This window comes from Canis aureus, chromosome 32 (assembly GCF_053574225.1).
Source record: "Canis aureus isolate CA01 chromosome 32, VMU_Caureus_v.1.0, whole genome shotgun sequence".
Lineage (NCBI taxonomy): Eukaryota > Metazoa > Chordata > Mammalia > Carnivora > Canidae > Canis > Canis aureus.
Window position 1 is genome coordinate 15059512 of NC_135642.1, and position 22547 is coordinate 15082058.

The window sequence follows — 22547 nt, forward strand, 5'->3', positions numbered from 1 at the left end:
TCCAGCAACTGCACTCACTCCTAGGCATATACAAGAGAAATAAAAACATGTCCAGGGGCAGCCCGGGTGGCTCAGTGGTTTAGCGCCGCCTTCAGCCCAGGGCCTGATCCTGGAGACCCAGGATCGAGTCCCCATATCAGGCTCCCTATATGGAGCCTGCTTCTCCCTCTGCCTATGTCTCTGCCTCTCTCTCTCTCTCTCTCTCTCTCTCATGAATAAATAAATAAAATCTTTAAAATTAAAAAAAAACCACGTATGTCCAAATACTTCTCCATGAATGTACACAGAATTATTCACAATAAGCAAAACTGGGAAACAACCCAAATGTTCATCAACTGATAAATGAGTAAAATGTATCTTATAAACAGAATGTAGTAGTATTCAGAATAAAAAGGAAAGAGTTCTGATACACACCACAATGTGAATGAACCGTGAAAACGTGCTAATTTGAAGAAACCAATCACAAAAGACTACCTATTATAGAATTCCACTTATAAAATGTCTAGAACAGGCAAACCTATGGAAACATGGAGTAGATTAGTGTTTGGCTAGGGATGAGGAAAATAGGAACGACTGCTAATGAGCATGGGGTCTTTTGGAGAAGGGGAGAGATGAAAATGTTCTAAAATTAGATTGTGGCAACTAACTGCACAATTCTGTGAATATACTAAAAGCCACTGTATTATACACTTTAAAAAAAGGCATCGGGATGCCTGGGTGGCTCAGCGGTTGAATGTATGCCTTGGGCTCAGGGTGTGATCCTGGAATTCTGGGATCAAGTCCCACATCGGGCTCCCTGCATGGAGCCTGCTTCTTCCTCTCCCTAGGTCTCTCTGATTTATTCATGAGAGACACAGAGAGACAATCAAATCTTAAAAAAAAAAAAAAAAAAAAAGTAAACATATGTGAATTATTATCTCAATAAGGTTGGTTTTTTTAAAGATAGTTGAGGAAATCACCCAAAAAATTGAAAGAAATGTAACGTATGAGACAAAACAGAATTACAAGACTATTCAAGGAGTTTCAATATCCCAATAATAAGGGACGCCTGGGTAGCTCAGAAGTTGAGCTTTGGATCAGAGCCTGATCCCAGATTCCCAGGATCGAGTCCCGCATCAGGCTCCTTGCATGGAGCCTGCTTCTCCTCCTTCTGCCTCTCTTTCTGTGACTCTCATGAATAAATACATAAAAACTTAAAAAAAAAATCAATAATAGGTATTCTAGTAAGGGAAAATTTTTTAAAAAGAACAAAGGGGAAGAAATTAAACAATTAAATATCCCTAAATTAAAGGGACTTAAATTTCTAGATTGAGAGGGTTTAACAAATGCCCAATACAATGAAAATAAACCTGTGTCATGGGGTTGGAAATTTCGTAACACGAAGGACAAAGAGTAAATCCTACAAGATTTCAGTAAGGAGAGTAACAGCTCACATATTAAAAATCAGAATCAGATTGACTTCACACTTCTCAATAGTAACACTGGAATTTTGAAGATCGTGGAACAATGCCTTCAAAAATTAAAAGGAAAGCTATTTCCAACCTATAATTCTATATTTCTACAAACTATGAGTCAATAATGAGAGCAGAGGGGCGCCTGGGTGGCTCAGTCAGTTAAGCACCTGACTTCAGCTCAGGTCATGATCTCAGGGTCCTGGGACTGAGTCCCATGTTGGGCTCCCTGCTCAGCTCCTCTCTCTCTCAAATAAATAAATAAAATCTTAAAGAAAAAAAAAAAAAAAAGGAGAGTAGACAGTATGCTACTAAAGAATACCCTCCACTAAAATGAGTAAACCAAGTAGGACATGGAGTCCAAAAAGAATCCAACACAAAGACACGTAAAGACAACCTCCAAGGACTATGGTGAAAAGGAGGTGAGTGATGCACCAAGAATAGAAGAAAACAGTAAAGATTAGAAATCAGGAGTCTCCAAAAGAGGTTTCTCCAAAGAGATGAAGTTTGAGGCCCCCAAACATCCTGAAAGGAGATTGGTAGAGAATTGGCAATTGGTAGAGAGCCTCGGGTTGAAGTGAAAAATATGCAGAAAACTAAACAAATAAAATAGACTATTATCAATTCCAGAGAAAAGAAATTATCTAAACATGAAAAATAATAATATTCCACAGATACTGCTTTGAATAGTGTTTATAATAGTGTTCATAATGATATAAACTTAATAATGGTTTAAACAAAATTATGATGTAACTATACTGGTAAGATAGGGGAATAGATAAAACATATTTTTCAGGGGGCAAGGAAGGGGCAAAGGGAAAGGGAGAGAGAGAATCTTAAACCAGGCACAGAGCCCGACACTGGCTCAATCTTATAACCCTGAGATAGTGACCTAAGCTGAAATCAAGAGTCAAACACTTAACTGACAAAGCCACCCAGACACCCTTAAAAACTTTTTTAAAGGGATGCCTGGGTGGCTCAGTGGTTGAGCATCTGCCTTCGGCTCAGGGCACAGTCCTGGAGTCCCAGGATCGAGTCCCACATCAGGTTCTCCATAAGGGGTCTGCTTCTCCCTCTGCCTATGTCTGTCTATATCTTTGGGTCTCTCATTCTCTCATGAATAAATACATAAAATCTCTCTAAAAAAAAAAAAAAAAAAAGCAACCCTTTTTAAAAGAATGTATGATATACAGAATTATAGAGATACATAACACAAGAAAAAGTTTAAGGAACTGAAAGTGGTCGTCTCTGGGTAGGAGTGAGTAGAGATCTTGTTTTAACCATCAGACTCCTTTTTTGGCTTTTAGAAGTGCTTATTAATTAAAAACAAACCCTTAACATAAAAACTGTTAAGGTATTCCTGAGGTTTTTTTGTTTGTTTTGTTTTGTTTTGCTTTTTCTTGTTTTTAGGAGACACAGACTACTCTACTGGCTGAGACATCTCAACATCACTCATTTGTCTCAAATGTTCATTGCTGGCTGTATAGATGCCTCTGAAGGTCTTTGGTAAATGCTGAAGGTGAGGCAATTTCTTCAATGGTGCCTTGTTAGAGTCAGTTTATCCCCTTTTAGCCATGCTTCACTTCTCCTGGTAGGGAATACCTTTGCAAAGATACATTTCCACATAAGTCCTGTTTAGTCACTGATAAACATCTGTAACTTGTCTCTTTCACATCAGCTACCTCTTCTATAAAATTCTTCTCAGTACTCTCCATCAATGCTCACAGCTCATCCCTAAATTCTGATGATTCTTTAAAGCTATGTATGTTCACAGACAATTTTCACAGAAAAACAAAACTAAAAGACACATGGTGGTTGAACACTGACTTCATCTCCAGGTAACCAAGTCTTCACTCTTTTAACACCAGCAAAGCTAACTCTTCTCAAGTGTTTACACATGCAAGGCACTAATCCAGGTAGCATTTAACCTTCACAACTACCCTATGAGGTAGGTAGGTAGTGTCCATATACCCATTTTATTTGATGAGGAAAACAGGCTCAGTTTCAACTGGTCACAATGGCAGGCAGTAATGGTAGGGCCAGGAGTAAGTCTAGAAAGTTCTAACTCCAGAGTCGTTCTTAACCACATCACCAAATCACTTCTAATGATTGGTATAAAATGGAATTTTCAACAAAACAGACAAGTTTTAAAAACTCCAGAAAACAATTAAACTTTTCTTCCTACTGTCTCCTCTATACTAAATTTGTAGTATTTTTCACTACCGTTCATTATTCAATATAAACTTTTAGTACAACACCTGCAAACTGAAAGGCATGAAAGTTGTTCTCCCAAGAACACTAAAATAATCCCCCAATTAGTCTTACAAGAGGCATTTAGATTGAACATATAACATACACACTTAGATTTAGGACCTTTAATTCACTATGAATAAAACACGCATTTTTTTTTTGCATTTTATGTTTTTAATATTTAAATTTAGAATTATACAAAAGACATGTTAGTTTTCCCTTGCTTTTAGAAGAAAACTAACTTCTCATTTGAAAACTAAAAACCATCTTAAAACCCTCCATGCTGGAATGATTAATTAGCTTATGTTATATTCACTCAGAGAAATACTATACAAGTTTTGAAAAGGTGGTATGGGGTTGGGTCTCAGTTAAGCATCTAACTCTTGATTTCGGCTCAGGTCACGATCTCAGGGTCGTGAGATGGAATCCGGCTTCAAGCTCCACACTTGGTGGAGTCTGCTTCTCTCCCTCTCCCTGTGCCCTTCCCCATGCACCTGTAATCTCACTCTTTTAAAAAAAAAAAAAAAAAGGAAAGGGTAGTGTGAAGACTATGTAATACTGAAAAATCATTATGATGCAATGTAACCTGGAAAAGATTAAAGTTATGTGTTCACTATAAACAACATCATTTAAAAAAATAGACACGTGAAAAGACAAAACTGGTAGTAGTTGTGTTACAGTAGGATAATGATTAACATCCCCCTTCAATTCTGCACTAACATTTTCAAAAAGTTAAAGACAGTACAAGAAATACAAGTTAAAGACAGTTTACACATAAGTGACTCTAGAAATGTTCTAAAACTAGACCGTGAGGACAGCTGCACAACTCTGTAACTGTATTAAATATCACTAAATTACATATTTAAAATGGGTGAACAAAAAAAATAAAAAATAAAAATAAAATAAAATAAAATGGGTGAACTTTATGGTTTATAAGTCATACCTCAAAGATTGTTAAAGAGGGCAGCCCTGGTGGCTCAGCGGTTTAGCGCCGCCTTCAGCCCAGGGCATGATCCTGGAGACCTGGGATCGAGTCCCATGTCGGGCTCCCTGCATGGAGCCTGTTTCTCCCTCTGCCTGTGTCTCTGCCTCTCTCTCTGTGTCTCTCATAAATAAATAAAACTTAAAAAAGAAAAAGAAAAAAAAAAAAAGATTGTTAAAGAAAAAAAATTAATAGGGAAACACTCCTATAATACTCACGTGAGAAAACTCAGGCTGCGATGGGATGGGAAGTGACCCAGGATTAAAGACTGGTGTGCTCTGAGATACTGGTGTTGAGGCCTGTGGTGATATAACAGGCTCAGGTGGGACAGGAGGGTTTTCTATCTCCACTGGTTCATCATCTTGGAGTTTCTTCTCAAAAGATTCTCCTTTTCCTTCTGATAACACTGTCATGTCCATTGGCTCATCTGGTTTAAAACACGAAAAACAAATTAAAAAATAAGTATTCATCAATATTACTCATGTTCTAACACCACTAGTACCAACTGTATTACAGAAATTTCTATTCCTAAAAAACAATGATTTAATTTTCAGAAAAGCAGAGATTAACAGTAGATTGAGTCACAGAAATCTAGCATTACACTTTCTTCCCCTGGGAGGAGGAAGGTCCACACTCCCCAAATCCTCAGATACAGATGAAACTGGGGTTCATCTCAGGATACCCACTCATCCACATGAAATGTTAAATTAACTAGGATCCTCTAAAACACCTTTCCCTACTATAACTCAGTTTTTCGTATTTTGCATAGGAACCTTCAGATTAATGTCACCACATTTAACCATCATATATTTTGCCACAGGCCTTGAAAGGCAGAACTTGCTCACCACTCTATTACCTACTTATTTATGAACTCATTATATTTGCATTAGCAACTGCTAAGCAGAGAGATGAATGCCAGGACAAATACAGAAGAAAAAGAATCTATCAATGTCAATCAAGCAGTGATTTATCAAAGAAGGAAGTACCAAGCCACTAATCCTGAGACAAATGGCCCAAGGGGGAAACACACACACACACACACACACCACCACCACCACCACCACCACCACCACCACCACCACCCCACTGCTTTCCCATAATATAATACCCACCTGTCAGCTAACAGGCTCTTCCTCAGACCCCACCTAGCTAGCTGGGTATTGATTCAACAATGCTTTTCCCCCTATTTTACAACTTGATGCCAAACAGGCTTCCCTCTAGACCACTCTCACAAATTATCTATGCCACTAAGTTTTTCACTGCAATCTACACTCACAGTATTGGCTATGCCTCACCTCAATACCTACTCTTTCTGCTTTGCTTGACTTCAACCTCACATTATAGTCTAATTGCTATAGGCCTTGAGTACACTACTACAGCTCTGTTTAAGTATTTTCATTACACCTTTTGATCTCTCTCACCATGACAAAGCACTTATTAAAGACCTACTGTTCTAAGCACTACATATAAAAAGGCTTTAGGTTAATAATGAAAGAAAGAAAAAGAAAGAAAGGAAGAAAGAAAAGAAAGAAAGAAAAAAGAAAGAAAAGGAAGGAAGCAAGCAAACATATATAGACCACAAACAATTATGCACATATTAAGCAAATGCATTAAATCTAAAATATCATTGACAGGAGAAAACACAATATGTTACATTAAAAGAGAAACACCACCACCAAATCATATATATAACATACTCCCGAGTTTCTAAAACACTTTTTTATGCATAGAAAATACTCTGAAAGGAAATATAATAAAAAATTAATTATAGCTGGATTGCAGTATCCCAGTGATTTTTATTACTTTCCTATATGCTTTCCAAACTTTCTATAGTGAGTATTAATCATCTTACAATCAGGGAGAAGGCATTTTTAATAGAATTATTTTTTATGTATCTTCAATGTTCCCACCATAAATAGAAAAAAGTTTTAAGTATAAGCCAAACTTAACTTGTAGTAGGATTTTTTTGTAAGATGGATTCACTTTTACTTTTTACCAAAGATATCATAAATTATGTCATGCTTAAAATTACAGTAGTCCATTTGGATACCTACAACTGATTTCAAGACAAACAGCCAGACACAAACGTAGTGGCAAAAGAAAGATAAAATTTTGTCATGGGTAAATTACATCTGAAAAACAGTTAAATATATTACTCTATTTACATCACTTGAGAATAAAGACAGCAGAGTATCATAGGAAGCATGTAAACAACAGATAAGACCACAGGCTCTGGAGGCAGCTGCCTGAGTTCAAATCTTGCCTCTGTGACTTATCAGTTGTGAAACTCTCTGTGACTCTGTTTCCTTACCTGTAAAATGAAGATAAAAGTAACACCTATTTCTTAGGACTGCTGTGAGAGTTCAATGAACAAAACAAAACAACAAAGAAAAGCACCTAGAACCAAAGAGAGGTACACAAAACAGTGCCTGGCATACTTTAAGTGCTCAATAAACAACAGCTATCATACATTATTGGTATGTGAAAGAATAAAAAGGAAAAAAATCATGAAATTTACTGGAAAAGGTTTCATAATAGTAGTAGGAATTTAGAAATATTTTGAATGACTGGGGCACTCAGGTGACTCAGCTGGATAAACGTCTGACTCATGATTTCAGCTCAGGTCATGATCTCAGGGTCATGAGATGGAGCCCATGTCAGGCTCTGCACTGGGCTAGAGCTTGCTTCGGATTCTCTTCTCTCTCTGCCGCTCACCCTATGCACAAATAAATAAATCTTTAAAAAAAAAAGAAATATCGGGATGCCTGGGTGGCTCAGTGGTTGAGCATCTGCCTTCAGCTCAGGGCATGACCCTGGAGTCCCAGGAACAAGTCCCACATGGGGCTTCCTGCATGGAGGCTGGTTCTCCCACTGCCTGTGTCTCTGCCTCTCTCTATGCCTCTCATGAATAAATAAAAATATTAAAAAAAAAAAAAGATAGATCTTGAGTAAGTGACTGGATATGAACTAGAACAGAGTAAAAGAGGTTTAGGGATCCCTGGGTGGCGCAGTGGTTTGGCGCCTGCCTTTGGCCCAGGGCGCGATCCTGGAGACCCGGGATCGAATCCCATATCGGGCTCCCGGTGCATGGAGCCTGCTTCTCCCTCTGCCTGTGTCTCTGCCTCTCTCTCTCTATCATAAATAAATAAATTAAAAAAAAAAAGAGAGGTTTAGTTACTGAGATAAATTAAGTAAAAAAGAAATCTTTCTTGTGATTAAATAGAACATCACTAGGTCCGCAATGGATGTGAATGAAGTCAAAATTTCTACCACCTACTCCTAGCCACTCTTCCACTAAAACTGCTTTGGTGATAGCAAAAGTAAATTTTAAAGAGCACAAGAAACAGTTTTTGATTCCCTTTCACCAAGACCTTGTCAACATGTACTGGAAACTACTGGACTATTAGTAATAAACTCAATTCTTCACTTAAATGCCATTGTAATATACTACTTTGAGTTCAACCTTAAAAACAGAAAAATTTTACCTTAAGGATTTTTTAAAAAATGAAATCAATAACACAGAATTTTCATAAAAATCAGTGTTAGAAGAGCACAGAATTGAGGAGAACACTTTTACACTAGGTCACATCCCTGAAGGTGGGACAGGTATCAGTCTATTAAATACTATCACAGTGTTCAAACAAGAAGCTACGTTTTGCAACGCAGAAGTGCTCCTCCTCTTCTAATCTGAGGATCAACAGACAGATCAAGACAGAGCTCACCTTTTCTCCCTTCTTGCTCTGTGGGACTGCTAGGAACGATAAAAGGGGTAGATCGGAAAGCATCAGGGGAAGGAGCAACAAGATCTGAGGAATTCCTTTATGTAAAGAGAGAATTTACAGGTTATTTTACCACAGCCACAGTTTTACATTTGTTTTTTACTTTCTAATAGCAAAAGTATCTAAGTCATTCAGCGAAATCTTATTAACAATCTCTCAAACAGCTACCAGACATTGGTAGAAGAGCGATGAATAATACTTAACTATTTCTCATACCAGACACATCCAAAATTAGAAAAAAAAAAAAAAAACAAAAAAGAGTAAGGGAGGGCAGCCCCGGTGGCTCAGCGGTTTAGCGCCGCCTGCAGCCCAGGGCATGATCCTGGAGACCCAGGATCAAGTCCCACATCAGGCTCCCTGCATGGAGCCTGCTTCTCCCTCTGCCTATGTCTCTGCCTCTCTCTCTTCGTGTCTCTCGTGAATAAATAAATAAAAATCTTAAAAAAAAAAAAAAAAGAATAAAATCTTCAAAAAAAAAAAAAGAGTAAGGATAAAGCCATATAATTCTAAGAGAAGTAAGTAATCGGACAAAAGGACACCATGATTGCAAAGCAGAAGGAGAAACTACTACAAAATACATTCATCTGCAGAAATGAGATAAAAATATTAACACCATTTTTTGCCTACTATTAGAAAAATCAGGCACGTTTTTATTTAAAAAAAAAAAAAAAAAAAAAAAAAAGCGGGAACCCTGGGTGGCACAGCAGTTTGGCGCCTGCCTTTGGCCCAGGATCGAGTCCCACGTCGGGCTCCCGGTGCATGGAGCCTGCTTCTCCCTCTGCCTGTGTCTCTGCCTCTCTCTCTCTCTCTCTCTGTGTGACTATCATAAATAAATAAAAATTAAAAAAAAAAAAAGCCTCTTTGCCATAACACAGAGATAAAGTACTCTAATTACTATTAGCTCTAGTATAACCTATTCTCCACCCCTAAGCTGTTAAACGGAAAGAACTGCTGGTCAAATGGAGGAGCAGAATGCTTATTTTGGATGTATAAGAGTACATAACCGGGCAGTTTCTTCCTAGTGAAACCTTTGGGCTACTATTATAAAACCTCAAAACAAGAAAGCAGAGCTACCTGCCTTCAATAGGTCCACTAAGTTCTTAATCCAAAAATTCTAAAGCCTAGAGTTTGCCTTTTGGTTTAAAAAAGAATTCTGGACCAGTAGACAATTTTAGCTCTTTTAACCTTAGCCTAAGACCCTTGTTTCCTTGGCAGAGCTATTTCAGGATTACTTACGTGGAAAGACTCTCCTGAACAAGGGACCTCTGACCAGACAGCTGCAGGAGTTGCAGAGTGGTAGCAGGTGTGGAAACTAGAGAAATTCCACCTTCTTCCCTTAAAGGAGTAGAGCAATCACCAGAAGCTTTCAAAAAAAGAGAGAGAAAAAAAATTCTAGTTGCATTTGCTTCTCAGATTGACATTACTCAATTGTAAAAAAAAAAAGAAAGAAAGAAGAAAAGAAAGAAAAGAAAGAAAAGAAAAGAAAAGAAAAGAAAAGAAAAGAAAAGAAAAAAAGAGACCACTGAGTACTGCTAAAAGAATAATATCCATGTTTCCAACCATGTTCCAAGAGGGTAGAAACTGTTTTCAAGTTGTAGTACAGTCAACGAAATGGATGCTAACACAAATTCTGAGTGACCATTCAATCCCACCCTCCCTACTAAATTATAGGTTTCCTCTTTTTTTTTTTTTTTTTTAAGATTTTATTCATTTATTTGAGAGAGCACAAGCAGGGCCTGAGGGTTGGAGGGGTATAAAAGGGAAAGGGACAAACAACCTGGGGCTCTCGATCCCAGGACTCCAGGATCATAACCTGAGCTAAAGGCAGACACTTAACCAACTGAGCCACCCAGATGTCTTAAATTATGGGTTTCCTTAATACAGAACTGACAAAAAAGAATTCCTTAGTCCTTTCTATTCTGATCAAAGCTTGGAGGAAAAAGGCAGAATTCTAAAACCTCTTCTTTCTTGTGAAGCTTCTATTATAAAATAGCAAGTAAGCCTTTTATTCCAAGGTCTACCTAAAGTGAAGTAAAGCTCATGCCATGATGCAGATGGGAAAAGTCAAAACAATGCACTTAACACCTGATGATGGGGATGCAGCAATTTTCATGATTAGAACGTGAGCCTCCTCAGAGGAGACAAAAAATACTAATGCATTAGTAAAAGGATATATAAGCAGCCATTACTGATTTATATTATGAAGAATCTCCTGTTGGTCCCTTCTCCCTAGCAATAGATGGGAGTATCAGCTACATTAATCTGAAGTATAAAGGAATTTCTTGGGTCACTGGGTGGCTCAATTGTTAAGCATCTGCCTTCAGCTAGGTCATGATCTTAGGGTCCTGGGATTGGGGCCGCCTTGGACTCCCTGCTCAATGAAAGGGGAAGGTGTCTGCTTCTCCCTTTCCCTCTGCCCCCAACCTGTACATGCATGCTCACGCTCTCTCAAATAAAGGAATTTCTTAAATACAACCTTATAGCTTCAGTGAAAGACCAAGAAAGTTTCCTTGGTGACTCTTTGAATGTCTTGCACACATTCCCAGCACACAGTAAAGGAATATAACCTTTTCTTCTTCCCTCCTTACAACCAACACATATTTTGCTGGTTGTTACTGAAGCTATCTGGCTCTGTGAGATTTCGGAATGGGGAGTGGTGGAGGTTAACAAAATGTGAAACAAAAACCATTCCAGTCTTATATAAGTTTTATGTTCTTTCTGCTAGGCTATAACTTCCTATTTCTGATAGATGAGTAGAAAGACTATTGCCCAGGTGATTATGAAAAATCTATACTTATTTATCATGATATTTAAAATCTGAAGATCTATGGTGACAGAAAGAGCTACTCTGTCCAAAATATTAAATTTACCATATTACTATTATTCCTCAATATCTCCATCTAAACAGAGAGAAAACTATGTCAAAATATTAAAGAGCAATCATTTCCAAAAGCCCTTCTCATTAATCAGCTAGAAACATATTTTCCTCCTATATTACAAACAAGTCTACATATCTATCAAGTGCCTTCTAACTTAAATAGTAGCCTCCAAACAGAAATAAAGTTTAGATCTTTGGGGATCCCTGGGTGGCTTAGCAGTTTAGTGCCTGCCTTTGGCCCAGGGCATGATCCCGGATTCCCAGGTTCGACTCCCACATCGGGCTCCTTGCATGGAGCCTGCTTCTCCCTTTGCCTGTGTCTCTGCCTCTCTCTTTCTGTGTGTCTGTCGTGAATAAAATCTTTAAAAAAAAAAAAGTTTAGATCTTTGGGGAAGAGAAGCTACAGCAACTAATTCTTCTTTGTACCTGCTTTATTGCTCTGGTCAAACAAGTCTTCCTGAGTTGACAAAACCTCAGGTTCTGGTGACTTCTGAATCTTCAGTCCACCTTGCAAAAGCTCTTGAGCAGTTATTCGTTCGTTTGTTTCCATAGCAGCAAGAGATACTTTGGGACTAGAAGGCATATCCTCTGACCTAAGGAAATTCAAATCACCAGGAGAAAGAGTTGCTAATTCAAATACTCTCACCTCCGAATTAAAAAGCTTTTCCTGTTTTATGTTTTCCCTTTAATAATCTCAAAACTTCCAGTGGCTCTAGTTTATGTAACTATGTCCTAAAAGTGAAATAAGCTACTTTTTATGATACAAAGCCTCAGCCCATTTCTTTTTTTTTTTTTTTTCTCAGCCCATTTCAAAGCCTATCTCTCACACAGTAATATTTCTTTTCAACTTTGCTCACTGCTGTGCAGCATGCTATCCAAGATTTCTGATAGGCGATTTAAGGATTTTTGTTAAGAATTTCTCCGTAAAAAAAAAATAAAATAAATAAAATAAAAATAAAAATAAATAAATAAATAAATAAATAAATAAATAAATAAAAAGAATTTCTCCGTTACCTAGGTAAACATGAAAGATTGTGACCCAGACCAGAACAATGTCAGTCCTAATGAGGACCTTCCACAAAAAGAGCTTGGGTGTGAATTATCCTCTGCACTACTGCCACACCCATTATCTATTCCTAGCCCAACCTAAGCCCAAAACCAAGAATCCTTCATAACCAACATTACTCATATATTGAAGACTCATTGCTGGCCCCTTTCCAGAGACTTGGGAAATAGCTTCACCTACTAAAATGATAGCAAAACTAGCTACAGGGCAACTTCCTTAAGAAAAGCCTAAAAAGTCAGCCCAAGTTAGACTGAGTGTTTTGCATCAGAAAGACAACTTCTCTTGATATTCAATTTTGTTCAGCACCCCATTCCCACTGTCTCCACTGAAGGAAGCTAGAAAACAATACTGAATGTTTATTCATCACCTTCCCCAAATTGGAAGCATCCCCGTTTTCCCCTGCCAAATCCAAACTTGAGCTGTTGACCAGAGGCAATGCAGTTTGGGACACAACAATCACCACAGGTAGAGACTAGAGATATGCCTAATTTCTACCAAGGTGCCTAATTCCTACCAAGTTAAGACCTAGAGGACTTGGGAAAGAATACATCTCTAAAAGCTACATATTTCAGCAAGATACCTGAGGGCCAAAGTAATTTGGGTACTCCTTACTTAAATATAGGAATAGATTTTCAAATATATTATTGACTCCTCATAACACTAGAGAGGGTATGAAGTCCTCCCATAGAAAGACCGTGCCTCTGTAGACAAAGATCAAAGAGGAGTGACAAGCCAAAATTAAGGAATCATGCTTATAGGGGCACCTGACTGGCTCAGTTGGTGGAGCATGCAACTCCTGATCTTAGGGTTTGTGTTCGAGCCCCATGTGTTAGATGCAGAAATCACTTAAAAATAAAAATCTTAAAAAAAGAAGGGGGGATCCCTGGGTGGTGCAGCGGTTTGGCGCCTGCCTTTGGCCCAGGGCGCGATCCTGGAGACCCGGGATCGAATCCCACGTCGGGCTCCCGGTGCATGGAGCCTGCTTCTCCCTCTGCCTGTGTCTCTGCCTCTCTCTCTTTCTCTCTCTGTGACTATCATAAATAAATAAAATTAAAAAAAAAAAAAAAAAAAAAAGAAGGGAGGGGAGAAGGTGGGCAGCCCTGGTGGCACAGCGGTTTAGTGCCACCTGCAGCCCAGGGTGTGATCCTGGAGACCCCAGATTGAGTCCCACATCAGGCTCCCTGCATGGAGCCTGCTTCTCCCTCTGTCTGTGTCTCTGCCTCTCTCTGTCTCTCATGAATGAATAAATAAAATCTTTAAAAAAAAAAAAAAAAGGAGTCATGCTTTAGTTACTGAAGCAATAAAATAGCCTTGTAATATGCCTGAAGATGAGATGAAGACACAGTAAAAATTCATAAACAATCAATGTTTCCACTGGACCAGAAATATGCACATTATAAGGGGTGGAAAATCAACAATTTCTAAAAATGTTTCCACCTAGCCAAGTAAAAAAGTATGATCCTAAAGCAAAAACTCAATAATACTTTCTAGAAAGAGTAGTTTACCTTGCAGATGGTGGGTTTTGCTCTTCTAACCCAGGTACATCCTTACTGGTCTTTGTTTCCACATGGACATCCCTGCTAGGCTGTTCTGCCATGGAGATATCTTCATTGGACTGTTCTTCATGTTTAATTCCTTGAAATTTTAAAAGACAGGAGAAGACATTTAATTTTTCAAAGTACTAGAAGCAGTCCCAAATACGTTTTTAAAGGCAAAGATTTTAATAAAAAGTCCAATTTGAAAATATATACAGGCATCGTCCCAAAAAAGGAAAATAACCAGTAACCACCAAAAAATAAATAAATAACCAGTAACCCACTTACAAAAACTCTCATTAATCTTCAAGCCGTCAACTAACAAGTATTTGCCAGACAACTCTGCAACCTTACTATATTAACTTAGACTATATTAACTTAGTAGCTATAAAATCTATCAAGGAAAAGATAACCAACTCTAGCTTGGTAGGAAAATGTTTTTAAATAATTCCTAATGCCAAAAAATATGTTTCATACCAATATTAGCATCCATATTAGACAGCCTAGTATAACTAGAGTTGGTGGTTACTGACAGTAGAGGCTCTTTATCTACTTCATATGGCAAAGTATGTTCTTCAACATCCTGGCTCTGGGACAGTTCCAGAACTCCAAAGCCCAACTGTGATGAGGCAGGATCTAGAAACAAAACCCCAAGAAATTAGGTAGCATGTCACAATATTATGCACCGTATAAGGTGCTGTCCCTTAGCACATAAAAGGGTCATTTTAAGTCATCCACACCAAATCCCTGACTCAAAGTTTTTCAAAATAAAATTAAAAATAAAGGCACTAAAAGTAAGGGTGCCTGAGTGGCTCAGTTAATCATCCACCTCTTGATTTCAGCTCAGGTCATGATCTCAGGGTCATGAGGATCAAGTCCCACAATATTGGGCTCCACGCTCAGCTGAGAGTCAGCTTGAAATCCTCTCCTTCTCCCTCTGCCCCTCCCCTGGCTTGTGCATTCACTCACATTCTCTCTCAAAAATAAATACATCTTTTTTAAAAACACAAAACAATAAGAATAAAGGCACTAAAAGACGGAAAATATGTAATGAAGCAAAAAATTACATATTTTTTTTTTTTTTTTAAAGATTTTATTTATTTATTCATGACAGTCACAGAGAGAGAGAGAGGCAGAGACACAGGCAGAGGGAGAAGCAGGCTCCATGCACCGGGAGCCCGATGTGGGATTCGATCCCGGGTCTCCAGGATCGCTCCCTGGGCCAAAGGCAGGCGCCAAACCGCTGCGCCACCCAGGGATCCCCAAAAAATTACATATTATAAAACCTTATGAGTACCTTATAGGTAGACTATGTCTACTTTCTGAAGATAAACATAAACTATAACCACCTACACAGCAATTCTGATTGTGCTTCCACACAGGAAGTATATATCCCCAAAATATTTGAAAAACAAATGTAACAAGAATCAATATGCAGAAAGGGGGCTATCCAATAAGCATCAAATTCCTGAACATCAAATTTGGTGGAGTATCTTAGACAACTGTAAATTTCTTAATGACTCTTCTCAATTTAATGATGAGAAATCTGTAACTCGATAAAGAGAAATTTAGATATCTACATGCTTAAGTGAAAGGGACTTAAAACAATTTACTATCCAGAAAAAGGCATAAAGCTACCTTCAGCACCAAGTGAGTGTGTGGTAATATCATCTCTAGTATCTTCTTCCTTTTCCTCCTCCTTCTCTTCCACTTCTTCTTCCTTCTCTTCACCCGCAGGAGGAGCAGATTCCACTGACATCCCCAAAACACTAAACAGCAGAAAGAAACGATCATGTATTCCCAGATAGGCTGGGACACTTTGCTCAAAGCACTCTTCGAAATTTACTGTGACACCCCACATACCAATATCTTAAACCAATTTGAAAAGAGTAAAAAGCCTGGTCCCCATTAGTGCTTCTTTCTACAAAAAGCACCTGAAAGGATAACAACCAAAACACATTGCTCAGAATTAAGTAAGAAATACTTAAGAGAAGAACAAACATACTTGGAATTTTACCTTTCTCTGAAAAAGCTTAAGCAGGGAGAAAAAAAATCTTATCCTCAAGAGAATTAATGGCAAGTGACATAAGATAGGCATTAGAGGTGTAGTGAAGGGACTCAAAAATACATCAACTGAATCAGACGCAGTTCACAAAAAATTTTAGTGAAAAACCTTAGAATACATCTATAAAATCTGAGGGTCTGAATAAAATTCAGGTCTGTATATTTAAAGGAAGTTAACGGTCAAAAAACATTATGAACAAAAGTAAAAGACAACGATTAGGAAAAAATACTGCAACAAATGTAAAAGAATAATCTTCAAAAAATATAAGGAATTCATATGAAGAACCCCAAAACATAAATGGACAACTCATAAAGAAGAAATTCAAGTATCTTTAAACATGTAGAAAAACATATAAACCAATTGTTGTTCATCAAATTAGAAAAAAATAAACAGTATTTTTGGTGCTATTTGGTGCTGCCCAAACCTGAGATAAGCATTATTATATAATGTTTATGACACTAAATTACTTAGTTTCTTATAAACTAACAGAACCTTTCTGGAGAACAATTTGGAAAGATGTTTCTAAAAAAGCTCTAAAAAGTGTTTGTAACCCAAAATTTCAATAACATCAAGAAATGATTTGAAATTTGGAAAGATCCTTGTACAAGCTTATTTCTCAATGTTTACTGTGATTAAAAAATACCTCTAAGTCCAGTAAAGGAAAATAATTAAATAATTTCCTGATCCATAAAACTGTTGTATATTCTGCAACTATTAAAAATGTTTGAAAAAAAAAAATGTTTGAAAAAAACAAATACAAAGTGTAAAAGACCTGGATTGGATCCTGGAAAACTAAACAGATCAGTAAATTAATATATTTGAAACAATGTTTATTATAAAATATATTTTGACATCCGATACAAGTGTGAAAATCTGAATAGAACTACATTACTAGGTATTACGAATTAGTATTTGCTTAGGTGTGATAAGGTTATTATGATTATATAAAATAATGTATTATTCTTAGGGAATAAATGCTGAAGTATTAAAGGGTAACTATGATGTCTGCAACTTAGTTTCAAACAATCCAGTCCCCCAAAAGGTGTATTTTATGTATGTTTATGTGTGTGTGTGTGTGTGTGTGTGTGTGTATACGCACATACATATAGAGAACAAATATGTACTATCCTTTTATCTTTCCTGTGGGTTTAAATTTTTTAAATGAGAAACTTCAGGAAAATGCTATTAAGAGTTTTAACTGCCATGGGAAAAATTCCATGTTGTTAAGCAAAAAAGGTCAAACACAAACTTTTAATTTACACAAGTCAACCATCAAGTGCACACACACAAAAGAGGGGAAATATGCCAACATGTTTATAGCAATTAGCCTCTGGGTGGCAGAATTATAGGCAACATTTTTCGCTTCCTTGAAACTTTCTATACATTTAATGTTTCGTATAAAGACTACTGAGCATAACTATAATGAGCATTAAAAGGTGTATACATAAATATGCAAAGTTGGGGACCATGATCCAAGGAAAAGGGACTAAGATTTTCACAAAAATAAAATAGAATATTACCTATATAACTGGGAAGACCAGTTACATAACCTTGGGAACTACAGGGAAAGTCCAAGAGCAAACATGACAAAATGTAGAAGAGCAATGAAAGACAACACAAACCACATACTTTGGCTCTTCCTCAGTCTCTTTTCTTGGTTTTGCTTCATGTCCTTCCCTGACATCTAAATGCTGGTGGCACGGTGAGTCCTTGGAACTTCACCTTTACTCACCTCCTTAATGATCTTATCCAGACTCAGCTTTAAATATCATCCACATATACTAGTGACTCTGCAATTTAAATTTCCAGAGTAGTTAAGACCTTCCCCCTGAGCTCCATCCAGACTTGTACATCAATTGTCTCCAACTGTTCATTGAAAAGTCAGCTCAACTTCAGTATGTCTAAACCTGACCTTCTCCTGCAGTCTTACACATCTCTTCTAGCAGTGACTCCATTCTTCCAGTATTGTTACCTCCCTTTCTCTCATACTCCACAACCAATCAAAAAACCCAGATTCTAAAAAAAAAAATCAAAAAAAAAAAACAAAACAAAACAAAACAAAAAACCCAGATTCTCACCACTCCTCATCACTTCTACTCTAGTCTAGCCACTGGCTAACATTGCCTAAATTATTTCAGGGGTCGCCTGGGTAGCAGAGTTGGTCAAGCATCCAATTCCTGGTTTCAGCTCAGGTTGTGATCACAGGGTCATGAGGTCCAAAGCTCAGCATGGAGGCTGCTTGGGATTCTCACTCTCCCTCTGCCCTCCTACTTGTATATACACACACGTGCTCTCTTCCACTCTCTAAAATAAATAAATACGTTCAGTAGTCTTCTAGTTGGTCTTCTTGCCTCTACCCTTGCACCTCCTTCAGTCTATTCTCCTTTTTAATTTAAATGCCTTCTTTTTTTCCCCAGCTTTAACAAGGCATAATCCACAAGTAAAAATTGTACACTCTTCAGTCTATTCTTAATCCAGCAGCTAGAGTGACCCTGTCAAAATCTAAGTCAGATTATGTCATTCCTCTGTTCAAACCCCTTAAATGCCTTCCTATCTCACTAAAAGAAACAGCTGAATTCTTCACACTGACCTGTAAGGCCTCACATATTCTGGTTCCACCTTTATTTCTCTTGACTTCCCACTTCTCTCCATCATTCTATTCCAGCCATGCTGACCTCCTTGTCATTTCTCAAATATTCCAGGCACACTCATACCTCAGGGCCTTTGCACTTGCTGTTCTCAATGCATGGACTGCACTTATCCCAGATAACTAGAGACATCACTTAAGAACTTTTAATCAAACATCACATCAGTGAGGCATTCCCTAAGTCACCCTATCTAAACTTGCAACTCCTCTGACATTTTCTATCCCTTTCTCTGCTATTCTCTGCTATATTTTTCTCTTCAGCCCTTAGTGTCTAACATACTATTTACTTATTTACCATGTATTACTATATCCCATATGAGAATGTAAGCTACATTAAGGTCTATGATTTTTATTTTTTCTGATTCTTTGCAACTCCAAAATTCAACACTGCTTGAAATATAGGAAATACCCAATACATATCTGTAGAATGATTAGATGAATCTTAAGAGGCCTGAAATAAATCAGATTAAAGACAAAAAAAAAATAGTACTGATGTTAAACTTTTTTCCACTGTCTGAAGCTGATGAAAACAAAGGTTTAAATACATTATTTAGAAATACACAGGGCACCTAGGTTGCTCAGTAGGTTAAGCAACTATCCACCTTCAGCTCAGCTCATGATCTCAGGGTTCTGGGATCAAGCCCCACATCAGGCTCCCTGCTCAGCGGGGAGTCTGCCTCTCCCTCTCCCTCTGCCCCTCTCTCCACTCATGCTCTCTGTCTCTCTCAAACAAATAAAATCTTAAAATAAATACATTATTTAGAAATACAAAAGTAGCCATTAAAAGAACTAAAATAATTACTATCAAAAATTGGGAGTGTTTTGAGTCAAATCCGTATCTTTCAATATATAATTCAACTGTCTTAATTTGATAAAACAAGAAATGGCAGTATAATGATGTTAGGTTTACAATAGCATTGAGTGCTAGGAAGATAACCTCTCAAAGCAGTTAAAACACACTTAAAGGGTTGCCTCTGTGAAAAGGGACCACGGGTGGATAAGGACCCTGCTTTTCATTATAAGCTCATTTTTATTTAAGTAGGCTCCATACCCAACATGGAGCCCAACGTGGGGCTTGAACCCATAACCCTAAGACTGAGACCTGAGCTGAAATCAAGGTAGGACACTTAACTGACTGATCCAGCCAAGCACCTCTATCAGCTATTTTTTAAATAAACTATGTATTTATATTGCTCTGTTAAAAGTATTTGACAGACCTCATCAGAATTAAAAACCTGCTCTGTGAAAAGCCCTCTGAAGAGGATGAAAAGACAAACTACAGAGAGAAAATACTTGCAAACCACATATCCTATGAAGGACTAATAACTAGAATATATAAAGTACTTCCAAAACACAATTTTTAAACATTCAATTAGAAAATGGACAGAAGACATTAACAGACATTTCCTTTAAAAGGATGTACAGATGGCAAATAAGCACATGAAAAGATGTTCAACATTACTTGCCACTAGGGAAATGCAAATTAAAACAATGAGATAACATCACTACACTCTTATCAGAATGGCCATAATAAAATAGTGACACCACCAAATGCTGGTGAGAAGGGATAGACTGAAAAAAAAAAAAAAAAAAAAAAAAGAGAAGGGATAGACTGGACCTCTTACACTGCTAGTGAAACTATAAAATGATACAGCACCTCTAGAAAATAGTTTGGCAGTTTCTTAAAAAAAAAATAAATATGCAACTGCCCACCTGGCCATTTATTCCAGAGATATGAAGACTTATATTCATGCAAAAACTAGCATGCAAATGTTCAGAGCAACTTTATTTGTTGTTTTAAGATTTTATTTACTTATTTGAGAGAGAGAGAGAGAGAGAGAGAGAGAGAACACACACAAGAGCAGGGAATGGGGCAGAGGGAAAGGGAGAGAATCCCAAGCAGACTCTGAGCTGAGCACAGAGCCCGATGTGGGGCTTGATCTCACAACCCTGAAATCATTATCTGAGCTAAAACCAAGAGTCAGACATCTAACTGACTGAGCCACCCAGGTGCCCTGGGAGCAATTTTATTTTTAACAGCCAAAAACCAGATCAACCTAGACTTCCTACAATAGGTAAATGGTTAAACTGTGGTATATCCATACCATGGAACATTACTCAGCAATAAAAAGGAATGAACTACCCATACATGCAACAATTTGGATGGATCTCCCAGGAATTACGCTAAAAAAAAGTCTATCCCACGGGTTACATAACATATGATCCCATTTAAATAACATTTTGAAATGACAAAATATCACAAAGGACAGTCTTAATTAGTGATCGCCAGAGGTTCAGCAAGAGAAGAGGTGGGTATGGCAATAAAAGGATAGCACTAGGGATCCTTGTGGTGCTGGAATCGTTCCGTATGTTGATTTATAGTGGTAGATACACAGGTAACTAGACTTTATACAAATTCACACACACAAATACAAGTAAAAGTAGGGAAATCTGAATACATTCAGTGGATTTTATCAATGTTAATAACCTGATTATGATTTTATACTGCTTTGCAAAACATTACCATTTGGGAAACTGGGCAAAGTTTACAAAGGATCTCTAAGTATTATTTCTTACAACTGCATGTGACTCTATAATCGTCTCATTTTCAAAATGTTTAACAGCAAGGGGCGCCTGGCTGGCTCAGTTGGTGAAGCATGCAACTCTGATTCTGAGGTTGTGAGTTCAAGCCCCATGCTAGGTGTAGAGATTACTTAAAATCTTTAAAAAAATAAAATAAAATTTTTACAGGGTAATAAAACAATCTATAGTTCTTTAGTATATATAGTATATATAGTATATAGGATGCTCCATGGTTAGGATCATTGGCTTAGTTAGACACTAGATATGAGAGGAAGATTTTTTTGGAATTTTATGTAGAAAAGTTCACAAGCAGCTTTTTCCAAAATACTTGCATTTATGAATAAAGACAACATTAAAAAAATCAATACACATGTGTTCTGAAGAGCTTTCAATCTCTTGGAAACAACTCCAAATCCTTTCTAGATTCATGGCCTTTGCACTTGCAATTCCCTCTGTCTGGAAAATTCCTCCTCTCACATGCCACACACTTCTCCCCAGCCCCTCAACTATGCCTAACAAATTCATATTTATATATATTTATAGTTGAGATCACATTCCTTAGAGAAGCTTAACCCCCCCCCAAAAAAAGAGAAGCTTACCCCATCACACAGATTAAGTTATATATTATATTTTTCCTCCTTCTTTGCAATGATCACAATTATAACTGCATAGCCATTTATGTAATGATTTAACATCTGTCTCTCTATTAAATTATAAACTCCATAATGGCAAAGCCCCTTTAAAACACCTGCCACGGTGCCTGCACATTTACTGAATGTAAACATTCAAGTTTTGTTTTTTTTTTTTTAGAGAAAGGAAAACACATTGATATACAAAGAGAAAAGAAGTAGCATGGGACTTCTCTAACAGCATTGCTTCTTTTACAATAAGGGATCTGCATAGTCCCTGTCCTCACTGGTTCAAACCAAGAGGCCACAAAAATGTAAGCAAGGCATGTGTTCCTAAAGAAGTACCATAAACTTAAATGCCTACAGAAAGCAAAACAAGGTAACACAAAGGAGTGAGGTCAGTTAAGAAAAGCAAGAGCACTATAATAAATGATGAATACTTGGCTTCAATGTCCATGTACAATAGCAAATTATGGGGACCACAACTGACCATAGCACTCATGGTCCCCTAAGCAGAGGATAGCTGCTCTATTCACAGCTCCAGGCAATTGTTACCAGTAATACAAGTGTTGTATTACCTCTGGACTAGTAATGCCAGAAACTGAAAATCCAAGTTTTACATAAAATTTCCCCATTTTAAAATTCTATCAATTAATTTAAATATATTTTACAACCATGTATG

At 37.4% G+C, this 22547-nt stretch overlaps 1 protein-coding gene across 6 annotated transcripts in view; it reads right to left on the reverse strand.

Moving 5' to 3' along the window:
• TP53BP1 (tumor protein p53 binding protein 1) overlaps window positions 1–22547 on the reverse strand; it is a 99410-nt gene that overhangs the window by 48759 nt on the left and 28104 nt on the right. For all 6 annotated transcript variants that reach the window (XR_013370111.1, XR_013370112.1, XM_077880831.1 and 3 more), the window contains exons 6-12: window positions 15580–15710; window positions 14419–14577; window positions 13912–14041; window positions 11767–11933; window positions 9699–9825; window positions 8406–8500; window positions 4902–5110 (exon numbers count right to left, since the gene is read on the reverse strand). Coding sequence is in view for 4 of the 6 variants with exons in the window: in XM_077880831.1 (XP_077736957.1) it covers window positions 4902–5110; window positions 8406–8500; window positions 9699–9825; window positions 11767–11933; window positions 13912–14041; window positions 14419–14577; window positions 15580–15710 (1018 nt within the window). In the remaining 2 variants the exon portion in view is untranslated. The remainder of the gene's footprint in view (window positions 1–4901; window positions 5111–8405; window positions 8501–9698; window positions 9826–11766; window positions 11934–13911; window positions 14042–14418; window positions 14578–15579; window positions 15711–22547) is intronic.